At 39.2% G+C, this 14,826-nt stretch overlaps 1 protein-coding gene across 1 annotated transcript; it reads left to right on the top strand.

Annotated features, from left to right (window-relative positions):
• Positions 1–2,082: 2,082 nt before the first annotated feature.
• LOC144641603 (uncharacterized) lies at positions 2,083–5,613 on the top strand. The gene is made up of 2 exons (XM_078500649.1): positions 2,083–2,284; positions 4,712–5,613. The coding sequence occupies exons 1-2, from the start codon at positions 2,122–2,124 to the stop codon at positions 5,101–5,103; spliced, it is 555 nt and encodes a 184-aa protein (XP_078356775.1). The 5' UTR covers positions 2,083–2,121; the 3' UTR covers positions 5,104–5,613.
• The last annotated feature ends 9,213 nt before the right edge of the window (positions 5,614–14,826 follow it).

Genomic DNA, 14,826 nt, shown 5'->3' with positions numbered 1-14,826 from the left:
CGGTCACCTTAAGTGAGGTGGTCGCTAACGAAAAAGTGATTATTTGACTGAAAATGTTTTTCATATTTTGGAAAATAACATTAAAGGAGGTGATCAGTCAAGGGAGAGGTGGTCGCACAGGGAGGTTCGACTGTTCCGTCGAGATCACTATATTTTCTAGTTTCGAAAACGGCGTTATTACCCCGATCCCGATCTCACGTTATCTAATAAGAAGATCGTCTTGCAAACTAAAGTATTTGGCGATTTGAGTATCAAAACGAGGAAGGATGAAATCATGTAAACAACGAATAAAAGACCCCGTATTGACGCCATGAAGTAGAGAAAGATAGTCAAAGCTAGTACTTGCCTGAAAAACAAAGACGAAAATCGACAGTTCAAGGATTTCAGGGACGGACCATTATTTTTTTCGAGTGGGGGTATGAAAAATATTGAAAAAATGTTTGCAGGGGCTAGAAAGACAAAATAAATTGTTTGCAAACACGATATGTATAACAAAAAATAGTTTGCATGTGGAAAAAATGTTTGCAGAGGTGCATAAACTAAAAAATAGTTTGCAGAGGAAAATTTTTCATACCCCCCTCCAAGCGGAAAATAATGGTCCGTACGTTAGAATACTGGATATAAACTCAGTGATCTGAAAGCGACGGAATGGTAGAAGAGTAGCTTGGGTAATCAACCCTATATACCAGCTAAAGACAGCTAAACGTCGCTTTAACCTTATTGGCTGGGATTACAGTGCCTGATACAACTTACCCAAAACTTATCAAGCGAGCACCATGCCTTGACAAAAATTACATTATCTCTGGCCACAATTTATGTTTTTATTTATTTTAGTTAGCGTGTCTGTTTTATGCGGAATTTAATAATGTTTTTTCGTAGCGTCTTTGTAGCTATAGAAGTAGTACCTGCATAATCTTGCACAGAGTAATGTGTTGAACACGTTGAAAAAGCTTTTTCAAGTACTGTGGTGGTTGTTATTTAGAAATACGAAAAACAATGGAACTCATTAAAAAATCCATATGATACATTTTTAGGCCAGTCATTTCACAGGTACCCCAAGCTCTATGTGAGATGTAGACCGTGTGACCTTTGTTCAGCGTTGTGCATGTGTGAGTGTTGTAATTTGAGCGTCACGGCAGCTGTTGCGTAACAGCGAAATTATAAGGATTTGTATGGGAAATAACGCTTCCCGCTTTAATATAAAAACGCGAACTAGTTTTTAATAATTAAACCTTACCTAAAGTCCTCTGTCTGTTGTTCTTTCTCCTATGTGGTTTTTGGAGCGATTTAGCGCGATTCCAGTGAGTTATAGTTCCATTGCCTTCCCAAGGCAGTGGAACTAAAACTCACTGGAATCGCGCTAAATCGGCTAAAAAGCCTCACAGCACACAAAGGAAACAACAAAGGAGTTAAAGTGAGTGATTTTTAATGTAATTCAACGGATATTTTTCCGTTCTTTTCGGCTATATTTATTTCCCCATACAAATCCTTATAAATATGCAAATTGATCGAACTACGAAACAATGCAAAGGTCATCTTTATTGTACTCATATATCGAGCTTGGGCTACCTGTGGTCATTTTCTAAGAAATGTCTCGAAACGAAGTAATCCAAAATTCCCGGAAAATGTCTGGTATGTCCACAAGTCCCAACTGACAGAACACATTCTTTGCGTTATTTGTTCACTAGCGGCATAAGTATGTATCTATTCTTTAACGTATTCGGCGAGTTTGTTTTTTTTTCCGTGATCATACAGAATGTATGGGATGAGCAGCCATTTTGATTACATCAGTTTTCCAATAGGGCCGCTGGCCGTAATCGACACACACGCTAAAATAATTGAAAACATGTCGGAAAGGTTATCTCGTTCAAAATAAGACAAACCTTGTGAAGGAATAAAAGGAATTTACCCAAGAATGATTTGCTAATTTTCCTTGTATAACTACAAGGTTTCGACCATATTACGAAAGTGGAAATTTTGCGGTAACAGCCACAAAGCGAGAATATTGGAATGTTATATTTACAAGTTGGTCTGTTGTGGCAAATGTTCTTGACGCATCTTTGCCCATTATTAGCCGAAGAAACCAGAAGCGTGCACGCCATCTGATTCTTAACAATTATAATGAAGAGCAATATAAATTTGACACGTGTGTTTGACACATTGACAGAAACTAGTGCGCAGACTCAGTCTTGCGTACCTTCGTTGGCAAGGAAAGGTTTTAAAGTTTTCACCATGCAGAAAATTTACCTCGCCATCATTGTTTTCTGCGCAACAATCTCCGTAGGTAAGAGTTTTTTTAATTTCCTAGATTTTCTCATACTTATACTTTGTTTTGCCAAAGCGCTGAATAGACTGAGGCAACGAACACAACTGAAGGTGCAGCAACGAAGCCTAACTGCCAAATGTAAGAAATGTCTCGAAACGTAATCCAAAATTCCCGGAAAATTGGCCGTGCACAGACATAACTTGTATTGCACGGTTATAATTAATTGATGGTGGTTGTTTAGAAATCCGAAAAAATAGCGGAAATCTTTAGAAATCCGTAAAATACTTTTTAAGCCGGTCATTTTTAAGACTGAATTTCTCGAAACGTCAATCAAAATTCCCGGAAATTAAATTGTATACGGATTCGTGTCAAATGTCAGGTATGTCCACAAGTCCCTACTGGCGGAACACATTCTTCGCGTAAATTGTTCACTAGCGCATAAGTATATATCTATCCTTTAACGTATTCGGTAATTTTTTTTCCGTTAACATAGTTACAAAATGTATGGGATGAGCAGCCATTTTGATTACGTCAGTCTTCCAACAGAGCCGCTGCCGTAATCGACAGACACGCTAAAAGAATAAAACATGTCGGAAAGGTTATCTCGTTCAAAATAAGACAAACCTTGTGAAGGAATAAAAGGAATTTACCCAACAATGATTTACTATTTTTTCTAGTATAACTACAAGGTTCCGACCATATTAGGAAAGTGGAAATTTTGCGGTAACAGGCACAAAACGAGAATACTGGAATGTTATATTTACAAGCTGGTCTATTGTGGCAAATTTTCTTGACGCTTCTGGTTTCTTGCCCTTATTGGATAAGCGCAAGAAACCAGACGCGTGCTCGCCATCTGATTCTTAACAATTATAATGGCGAGCAATATAAATTTGACAGGTGTGATTAACACATTGACAGAAACCAGTGCGCAGACTCAGTCTTGCGTACCTTCGTTGGCAAGGAAAGGTTTTTAAAGTTTTCACCATGCAGAAAATTTACCTCGCCATCATTGTTTTCTGCGCAACCATCTCCGTAGGTAAGACATCTTTTTTTATTTCCTAGACTTTCTCAATACTTATACTTTGTTTTGCCAAAGCGCTGAATAGACTGAGGCAACGAACACAACTAAAGGTGCAGCAACGAAGCCTAAGTGCCAAATGTTTGTAGCCACGTCATCAACGACGTAAAGCGAAATGCTTTGTTGGCAAACGGGCCAAGCCTAAACTGTTATTTCACATCTTGCAAAGATAGCCAAATGGATTAAAACTCAAAACTAAAATATGAATTGTTGCCTTTATTTAAACACGATAATGCCTCCGTGCTCGGAGGGTAATCATATATTTTAACTTTGCTCGCCCGGCCACCGGCCTGCCAAAGTAATTAAACGCCGTCGCTTAAATGAAATTGTGAAGTCTTTGGAGTTTGTTTCTGGAACAGAGGCCCCTAAACAGTCTTTTTCACACCCAGGAGGCACCAATCGATGGCTGCACAATCAAATCGTCAGCGACCGATGAATCGGTGTTTTAGTCTGCTTTATTCCTGATGTTGTTCCTGAGTTGTTTATTGCTGCTGTTTCTTCCTTCCCACTCGACTCCGTGTTCTTAGCACGATCGTCTTCTCTATGCCCATTAGATTGCACGAGGTTAAAGAAATATGTTTCGTCGCTGGTCTTCTCCGCCTGGCTCAAAAAATGTTTTTAGATCTTTCATTTTGGCTCTACAACACCATCAACACTTCTCTTTACAATAAACCCTACAACTGAATTCCTTTCATCGCTCTTCAAATATATAAAATTTCTGCTCTTATTGTTTAGATTCCAAGAAAATTGCTACATAAAACAAACTTATGTGGTGTTATCAATAATCTGAAAAGCGTTACAACAATCAGTGCTACATACTGTACACACATAACATACCCTAATAAGTAAAAGGAACGTATTGACGCGAGGATCGAATCTTTGATGTCAAATTTCAGTTTACAGAATTTCGTCTATAAGGTTTATTTTGATCAGCCGAGCAAATTTCGTAAAACATCGCTATTACTCTGCCGTGGCTATTACTGTTGTACATGCTATTGCTATTTCTATTTATACCATGCCATAGAAATACAGCCAATCAGAATACGGCCGTATACGGTCACCCACCTTCCCATCGCCTGCGGTCTCCGGGCCCTCTTTGGAATATCCCATTGTCACTGTATTTTCTTTGTATACACACTCGCCTAAGGCTCGTGTGTATACTGAGTCAAGTGACTCGTGGGATATTCCATAGTATACCACTCAAAGCGTTGCATAACTAGTATTTCTGTTGCACTGTTGTTGTAGCAGTTGCTGTTCTTGCTTCTGAGTACGATCACCAAAAAGGTTTCTTCAGATAAGAACGATGAAACAATATAAATTTAAAAAAAAAACATTTTGTCTAACAGCAATTTGTTGTGTTTTTACAGCATATACCTTCATGTGTTACCAATGCGTTCGGAAGGAAACTGGTAAAGGTGAATACACTAAGGAACAGTGCGAGAAAGATCAGAAAATTGTCGACTGCACCAATCGCGACCCAAATGCAACCGATCACGACGAGTATACCTGCGTCAGTATGTACAGCGAGAGTGAGGACGGTAAAGAGTATTTAATGAAAGCATGTTATCTAAAAAGCGTTTGTGAAGAGATGAAGAAGAAGTGTGAAGATACTAAAAAGATGAAGGAGTTGAAGTTGAAAGAATGTACTATGACTTGCTGCGTCAGTGATGGCGACAAGCCCTGTAACAGCGGCTACACTGTGTCCACCAACGTGATCATAATGACATTCTCAGTCTTGATCAGTGTGAAGCTGTTCTAACTTCACTTTACACTCAAAAGCAGGCGCCAAACTTAGTTTGTTATTTGATAATTCTAAACTAATTTTTATCTTTTCTCTCCCAATTGATAAAACAGTAGTTTGACGTTGTACTGAGTTATCACACGTTGTGACTGCTGTAAACTGCTTAGATTCTGGCAAATAAACCGTATCAAAAATAAATTGCATTGGGCGCCAGCGGGGTCCAGAGTCTTATATTAGATTAAATTACCTGTATTGGCGACACACAGGGGTCCCCTGTAACAGCGGCTTCACCGTTTCCACTAACATGCTGATGATGATGATCACAGTCCTGAGCAGTTTGAAAATGTTCTAAGCTCACTTTACGCTTAGGAGCAGTGGCCAATATTTTTTGTTTGTGTAATGCTAAATTTAGCTGTATCAACTTCTCGTTATATGTTGAGGATAATAATCATAACTGAGCTATCATACGCTGTGAAATGTAGGTTGCTTCGGGTAAATAATCCAATTAAAAAACATAGAGTTGGCAAAAAGACTTAAAATTTTAGACCATGATAAGAAGATTATAAGTTTTTTACCGTGACTGTAAGAAGGCCCCAAAAGGCCCCTGTTAGAAGGCCCCAATATTTTGCGGTGTATAAATGTTTGTCAACTTGATTACATGTGTTTACGTTATTTGATGACACAAGTGATCGAAGAAAGTATAACTATTTCGCGGAAATTCGAAGGCGATTTCTCGAAAAGTCATGATAACAAACGGATGGGCATAGATCGGATTATTATTATTATTATTATTATTATTATTATTATTATTATTATTATTATTATTATTATTATTATTATTATTATTTTCTTATCAAATTTTTTACTGATCCGCTGATTTTCGACGGGGTATATAAATAGAGATCAAGGAGCACGCATTGGTTGTCAACGCAACGCCAACATTTATAGTTGGTTTTGGTAAGTCTTTAGTTAAATGGGGCCAGACGTAACAGTAGTTAGTGGTTGTTGTCACACCAACTCCATTTTTGCGCGCTTTCTTTTCATTAAGGTGGATTTCCACTGACGCGTAAATATTTACGTACGTAAAACGTGCGTAAAAAAAGATACGTAGGCAAATTTTCAAAGTCGCGTAAAAAGTAATAAAAAGCGTTTCTTTTTTCCGTGCGTTAAAAGTACGTAACTGCCCGCCACCCTGAATTATCAAGTTGGTGAAAAGAGTGTGTTATAACAATAAATTGTTTCTCCTTTGAGGAAAAAATCATTAACATTTTTATGCAAATATCTTGTTGTTTGACTCTTCCAACATGACTGCCATGAAAACACTTTGTACCACCCGCTAGTAAAAGAAAAGCGTGAATATGACCAAGAAGCATTTTTAAATACTTCCGAAAGACATTATCAAGTAAAAAAATAAGATTTGAGGCGACCTTCCCGGATTCCCGGTTCAAAGCCTACGTGACTTGACGCTAGGCGTTTTCTTTCACTACTGCGTTCGTGTAATTTGGTTCTGTAGTCAGTTCCACAGAGTATTGCTGGAAATGTTCGGACTTTCTCGATGAGAAGTGCTTCTACATCAGAATGCTTTCCAATGTAAATCGACGGCGATTTAAAACAAAATGGTTTTCCACATGGTAAGTGGTGTCATGGTGACAAAATCCAAAAGTATGATTGGTTAAATCGCTGGGAAACCGCAGACAGCCGCGAAAAAAGTTGAACTCAGCTCACCTTTGCGTATACGTGCGTGTAACGTACGTAGATACCAAGAAAAAAAACGTGGCATTGGAAATTGGAGAACGTAAATTCCACGCACGTTATCGCGCGCGTAAAATTTCATTTTTACGTACGTTTACAATTTCTACGTACGTTAACGTGCGTCAACAAAAACGCGACAGTGGAAATCCACCTTTAGCCAAGAGCCCGCTACGTGATCTGCAAATGGCTACCAAGAATAAATGCCCCCCCCCCCCCCCCCATGCGCATTAGTGTCTGACATTGATTTCGCTGCAAGTAATATTCTGCTCATGCTTATGCACAGTTGTGTCCACGCAGAGCTTGTTTTCCAGAGTTGACGGATAATGATTTGAGATGTCTACTAGGCCAAACAGGGCCAAAAGCAAGCTGAGCGATATGAATGAATGATAAAACATTATTGTTTCAGCTTCCAAATGAAATGCAGTTTTATACTAGACGAGAAGGTATCGCGTGGCACGCGTCATCTCTAACAAAAAAACTCAAAAACTGCTTAGGACGACAAAAGTTTGAAACTTGGACTCGCACATGATCAGGACGTCAGCTCGAAGCATGTTACGCGAAGCATTTCGAAGTTGTGAACAAAAGTTAAGCTTTGTACGTGCTCGCGATCGGGAGTCAACAGTTGGAAAACGAGAATTATTTGCATTAAAGAAAGATATCTTTGAATACAAATTCGAAAGCTCAAAACATCGTGCAGTGTTAACACTTTAATAAATTTATGTCGTTTACAGCCAATAAAAAATTTTTAGCTGTGAATAAAAATGGTAACAGAGCGTTTGTTATGCGCACCGGCGAATTTATTGCTGGGGGTAACCCTGAAATGGGGTTTACGGGTAATAAGAGTTCGTGTCAATTTTAAGGTCTGTCAACAAATCCCTGCATTTCACCAGCGGAACACGTTCTTCGCCTAATTTGTTCGCTAACATAAGTAAGTATCTATTTTAACATATTTGGCGAACTTTTCTCCGTATTCATGCAAAAACAATTTATGGGATGAACAGCCATCGGTCTACGTAACGTGACCGCCGAAAATACTCTTGTCTATTGGCGTAATAATCCACACACATGCTAGAATTTATGAAAGCATACATGTCAAAAAATACACTGCTAGTATAGGAATGAAATTAATTTGTCTATACTGCGCGCAGTCGGTTTTTGTTCCTGAAATGCTACGCACGACGGGAAGAGTTGAAATTATGCAAATGAGTGGGAAAACGAAGAGGTCAGTGGGGCGAGGCACTTCGCTCTTACTAGCCATTCAATTCACAACATAGAACTCATTCTTCTAGAACTATAATAACCTCGAACAGAGGCGGCATTGGCAAAGCAAGTGAAGCTTTTTAATTTCCAAGGGCAAGATTCTTGAACCCTATATGGAATGAAAAGACGCGACGAAACTTGATCTATTTCGACTTTTATTTTTATTGTAGCCTTTGTACACGTTTCTTAATTCTGTCCTTGTCAACAAAACATATTTCATCTTTTTATAAGCATCATTTCAAATATACGTCTTTTTCCAGTTTTACTTAGCTTTCTGCAGCCCCTGAAGAAGGTTAGCTTTGTCTAACCGAAATATTGGGCGATAAAATTAGCTCTTTTAGCTCTCCAATTAGCCTTGCATTTGATTTTACGTTTTATTCAATATTGCTAATCCTGATCTACGCAAAGATCCGGCTTCACTTCTCTACTGTTTGTTCGAGTGGCCTTGCATTATTCAAGAGGTACCTTGTTCAAAACTTGTTCATTTCAACTACAACCTCCGGCCACGCGCACAGTCGAACCGCGACCAGGAATTCCTGGTTCCGGTTTTTGAATCGCCAGAGCCGTTGAGCGTTGGGTTACCGCTGACCGAAAACGCCCCGGCTCTGAAAATGTGATTGTCCGGTGTGGCGTTAGTGACACCGCGGCAAAACGCACTGCGCATGAGTGGAAAATTAACATCCGGTCAGGTTTGTATTTCCGGTTGACTAGGTAGTCCAGTCGCGTAAATACAAAATTCCTGTCGCGCGAAGTTTAAACACAAAACATAAGAAATAGCAAAGAAACATAAGGAAAAGAATGGTCTCTTTCAAAAGTCTATTTATTTTTGTAGCTTCATACTTTTGCACCGAGGGTTTCCTGCTTGCACCAACATTTCAAAAAATGATGAAAATGATGTTTGAAGTTTGCAGGTCGCTAGCGCTCGACAGTCGACAGCGGCAATTCATTTTGACTGTGTCTATTAGTTTACCCGCTTTAATTGCTCGCAAATTAAGGAGCGACAAATGAGAAAGAAAAACAACATAAAACCAAAATAAAAAAAAGACTGAACTTTCAGGTTTAGGCGAGTTCGATAATTCTTGCCTTCACTGAGAAAAACTGTCACAAAACAAGAAAAGAAAACAACATTTGCACATTGTTTGCTTGGTTCAACATGAATGAATTGAGTCTTCGATACTTCCGTACTACCAGGAGTTTTTGCTGGATTGAAAGCTGTTAGCCGAGGAGCTAAACAAGCTTATATTTTGTTTCAATTCCAAAGAATGGCAAGTTAATTTTCTTGGCCTTCTCACAAGGTCGAATATTCGTCTACTTGGCAGATGTTTTCCAAATTTCCAGTCCGTGTGGCTGCCTCACGCGCGAACATAAACTTGCAGATTCGCACATGGCGTTCAATTAAATTTACCAAACTTTCAAACCATCGTACCGGTTATCTCTTTTTAATCTAAAAGGAAAAACAGAATCAAAGACTTAAAAACTTTCTTAAAACCAAAAACCTAATAACTAAAAATCGGAACTCACTGCCGGGTGTTATTTAAAAAAAAATTTTGAAAGTCTTTAATTTATATCTCTGAACGAAAAACAAACGAAGCGACTGCGTGCTGTCATTTGTTTGGCCCGAAGTTTTAGGTTAAATAAATGTAGAACTGAAAATAATTAAAGCTAAAAAAATACACAAACAAGCAACCAATTACTGGATAGGAGAGTATGAATTTAGTCAAGGTTAATCGACCAGGAGAAACTGGCAAGCAAAACTCCGCCTTCCCGCCTTGTGTGAAAATAACTTAAGCTTATTAAAGCTCATCATTTAAATTTAGTAAATCACACAAGTAATCGAAGAAAGCAAAACTATTTCGTAGAAATCCCAAAGCGATTTCTCGGAAAGTTCTTTTGTTTCTATTATTTTACGTCAGCTGTGTCCGTGGCACGAAGCAGAAGGCTGGTACAATATAATACAATTTTAATGTCCATACGTGGGACGAGGTCTAGTTACTATGCCCTCTGTCACTGTCTCACACTTTATCCTGTGTGTCGTTACTACGAAACGCAAGCACTACGGTTGTTGCGAACAAATTGGGGCTGGGAGAGGATCTGACACAGGAGTTTTTCGAGTTTTTCCGTGACGAGAATCATGAAGCTCGTGTTTTTCTCTGTTGTCATCTGCCTTTATTTCTCTCGGTAAGTCGTAAGTGTTGTTATGTGATTGATTTAGATTCTACTGCTTACAGTTTCAGTTCATATCACGAATTTTGCGTTTGTGTTTTGTCATGAAATTGAATTGGTCATACCGTTTCAACGAAACATCCCAGGTTTGCGTAAACAGGACAGACTTTCTCGTGGTATACTAAGTATGGAATACCCCACGAGTCACTTGTATTTTCTCGGTATACACACGAGCCTTTAACTCGAAAGCGTTGCGTAACTAATATATACGATACTGAACTTTCACTGGTAAAAACGAAAGATGGTAGATATTTTGAAATATAAGAAATTTTATTGACGTACGTCCCATCTTGATTCACCCACTGACCTTACTGTTCCGAAACCAAAACTGTACATGCCGGTTCGAAACAAATGCCGATGTTTGCAAAGATGTGATACAAACTACACAACGTTTTCTAATCTCAGGCTGCTGGATGGATTTTAGCCATATCAACAGCGAATGATACATCAAAGTTGTATTTTGATGTGACCTGTATAGAATAGTAAGTGAACCTTGGTTAAAAGGGAACTGCTTTTAATATTTGCAGGTGAAAGCAAAAAGAGTAACTGTCCTATTACGCTTGCCAATAATTATCAAAGGATGCAAGAAGGAAGTCAGATATGCAGCCTTGTTTGAGCAAATTTATGACTTAAATTTAATCTGAAGTCCACCAACTTTTACATGACTGTTGTACAGTTGCGTTACGAAAGAGATCAATTTATCCAAAAAGACCTCTAGTGAATTTCGGATTTCGCCAATTGAACGTGAAACGATTCTCGCTACACAAAGTTAGTTAGTTAGTTCCTTCTAATGTTTTTCGCACTGTCCTTTTTTTTGAATTTTCGTTGCTGAAGCAAAGTCAGTTTAATACCAAACGGAAAATTTTTGTTCGCGCGTGAAGAATATTTTCAATGGTTGGCGAGTTGACCAGGTCACGTGTAAGGCGTCAACTGAAAGCGAAACATTACCCTGTAATTTGAGGATATGTTTCGAGCTGTACTTTATAAACAGAAACTCGTCACAGATTACGCACCGCATTTTATCAATCAGATCGAAACAGGATTTGAAAAATTTTACGACGATTTCTCCCATCACAACAGTCTGGAACCGGAATTTATTCACATCGGTCAAACACGGAAATATCGATGCTCGCAGAAAATATCGCGCTTTGATATGGTTTCGATAGAAATAGATTTTACAATTACTGTGCGCAAATTTCATCGCTTCTAGATTGATACCTTTACTTATTAAAATGGCAATTGCTATCACAACTCAGCTTAACACTACACTTTGCCACAAAGACACAATTTAAGGGGCTACCGGTCACGGGGATTTCGCAGATTTTTGTTCAAACTGTTCTCTGAAATTAGTTTTAGGAAACTTACCCTTGAAGAACATCATCTTTGAACATCTAAAGGAATATATTACCTTAATTGGCAGAGAGAAATCAAGCCACGGCTATCAAATCGACTTTTTAAAGACGCGCGGAAACAACTTGAAAAGTTAAGCCAAAGACGTTTGCTAACAGTTTCAGTTCTCTAATATAAATAACAATTGTTAATAAACATGGACCATTATTTATAGACCTTATGCAAAAATGGTTGTCATTCGCTTCTGTTGTTTGGTCAAGTTTCTTAAAACGCTGATGGTGACTCTTAAATATATATGAAAATGCTATTCTGAGAAGTTTCAGTGTTTTGGGTTAAATGGTTGCAAAGTTATGACTCATTAAAATTTAGGAGATTTGTATGGAAAAGTCACCCTGGCTTGCCTAGCCTCGTTTTCCTGTTTTTGGCAATATGAATGCCCCTGTAACTTCCCATTAGTATAGCCTTCAAACTTCATACACTGCTTTAGTTTGTCTTTATCTTTAAGTTAAAGTAATTTAATTTTGTTGACAAATGATTTTTTCTGGGAGCCAAAAATAAACAGCCGCCATATTTGCATTAGGTCTATAGGTTTCCTACGGCACAAAAATAAATTTTGGCCGTTCAGAAGTCTGGTAAAATCCGTAACAATGTGTTGTTAATTTTTTACATGCAGCATGTTCGTTGATGTGTTATCAATGCGAACCGAATGGCGATGGGGATTATACAGTGGAACAGTGCGAAAAAGATCAGAAAAAAGTCATCTGCACCGGCGAAGACGACACTTGCATCAAAAGATACCAGACGATGACTGACGGTACAGAGAATGAGGCTAGAGATTGTATAGATAAAACCATTTGCGAACAGATAAAGAAAACGTGTGGAGATGATGAAATGAAGAAGAATCAAAAGCCCTCTGGGCTTAGTGTCTTGTGACTCTTTTCAGAGTTTAATTTATATGAAAATAGACCGCTTTTCACGTCTATTTATTGCTTGTAAAGATATCGAAAATTAAAAAGCGTGCATCTAACATAAAGAAACATTTAGACTCCTCACCCCTAAAATTTAAACTAAAACTAGTGCTACTTTTGTCGCTCGATAAAAGTTGTGACATTCACAACACGATATACGAAACTCTTGATTCACTTGTCAATTCAGAAACCTTTTTCGTGAATGCTTGCGCTGAACTTCACGATTTCACAGTTAAAGATAAAAACAAAGGTTCATTCCAACTACAAAAGGTTCTCACGCGAAAGGCTTAAAATCCAACTAAAAAATATCTATAAGATTTGGGACCTGAAAGACAACAACACCGAATTTTCGATCAAGTGGTCCATTGTCACGAGAGCAAGCGCTTACAGGGGAAACCCGTCACGCTGCAATTTGTGTCTGACGGAGAAGCTCTGCATACTATCAGCTGCATATATGATCAGCTGACAGATCCACCTTCTTGAACAAAAGATCTGAGCTTGTTACCAAGTGCAGGCACGAAAACAAGTACTACACGGCCAATCAGAGACAGGATCGTTCCAACCGTCCTCCATGAACGTAGTTTAAATTGTATTTCACCGCATCTAACGACACAGTCTGATGATCGCTTCGTGCGTGAAACTCTGAGTAACTGTCCATGAAGTTTCTATCTTTAATTATTGTATAAGATTACATGCTTAAAGTTTTGAAATCGATGCCTTAATAGTATCCATTCCGATCACAATCACGGTAATTAAGCGTCCATTTTGATTCATACTATTAATTGATCGTTGCTATTTCTGTCAGGCGGATAATGTTTGTACTTATTATTGTCACGCGACTTGTTTCCGACACCTTATCAAAAGCGATTTTTCCAAGCAGCCGAAAGTAGGCTTGACTTAAATTCAAATTACACTCCAGCATGTAGCCGTTGAACAGTTATAGGACTCCGATAACAGCACAAAAAGAATACAGACACACACAGATTCATAAGCATTTATCTGTCACAGATAATTCTTAAATATCTTAAAAAGGTCAACAAAGTCACAGATTCTCCTTTGTTGTTTTGTGTCTGTGACTGATAAGAACGTTTTCAGCCTCACGTTTCAATAAACTCACGCACACTACCAAGCAAAGTTTCATGGTTGACCTTTCGCGTGTGTCTTCGAGTAATACTCAAATTGAAGACACACAAGGAAAATAATGTCCACGGGATCACTTGTTTTGAACTAGTTTAATCAGCACAAATTCTAACTTGCCTAAGCTAGCTAGTCAACTGAACAGAAGTAAAGGCACACATGTGGTTCGACTACTACGGTCTATTACATCTTTGAAATCAATGCAAACAACTCAGCGAGATGTTTGACCTATCTTCATCCTTTCCTATCAGCTTCGCAACACTTTGCTGCGGCGACTCGATACGCCTCACTGAATTGTACATGAGGCAGACAAGGTCACGCAGTCGTCATGTTCACGACAGTGCATTGACTCATTACTCCTATATACTGCAGATGAAGCGTACGGGCTATCATCCTGCACTACTATGCATCGCCTTCGGAGACAGAGTAGGAACTCTACTGTGCCTGGGGGCGCTTAACGGGGCTGCCCACAGGGATCATCTCTGGGACCACTGCTGTGGAACATATACCAAAATGATCTGTTCTCGCTGGCGTTCTCACTGCTGCTTATGCTGATGCCACAGCTAACCTCACGTGAGCCATGGATGAAGTTGAGAAGATGGGGCAGACATCTGCTGGTCAGTCCTCCTGGGGGCAAACAGCACCGGTTGCGGGATCACACAACGGAGTTAGTATTAACAGTATGATTCACGATGCATGCTGTTGGGCGTGATCTGACGCCTCTTCGGGACATATTCGCAGGTGCTTGGACTGCATTGGCGTCCTACGAGGCTGCCCCCCTCTGCATGAGATCTGCACTGTCCATCCTCTTGCTTGGTGTGGCATTTCTGCCGGCGCGACACCTGGAGGGATCATGGGGACTCGTACAGTTTCTCTCGGTCTCCTCCTATAGTGACCTCCTCGCGCGGGGATGACCAGCTGTATCAGATTGCAAGAGATCGCATTATGTTAGTGACATGATTACTGCCTAGCACGTAGTAGAGCTTTTCCTGATCACCCTCGGCTGCTGACTCAGATTTTACGTACCAAGAGTGAACTGTCGTCGGACATT

The sequence above is a fragment of the Oculina patagonica genome, chromosome 2 (assembly GCF_052425735.1).
Source record: "Oculina patagonica isolate OP01 chromosome 2, crgOcupat, whole genome shotgun sequence".
Taxonomy (NCBI): domain Eukaryota; kingdom Metazoa; phylum Cnidaria; class Anthozoa; order Scleractinia; family Oculinidae; genus Oculina; species Oculina patagonica.
This window is presented reverse-complemented; position numbering and strand designations above follow the sequence as displayed.

What these genes read in the sequence shown, in the direction of transcription:
- LOC144641603 (XM_078500649.1), top strand. Translation starts at nt 2,122, where the DNA reads ATGAAGAGCAATATAAATTTGACACGTGTGTTTGACACATTGACAGAA. An exon ending in CTGCGCAACAATCTCCGTAG is followed by an intron (nt 2,285 to 4,711) that starts GTAAGAGTTTTT and finishes GTGTTTTTACAG; the next exon opens with CATATACCTTCATGTGTTAC.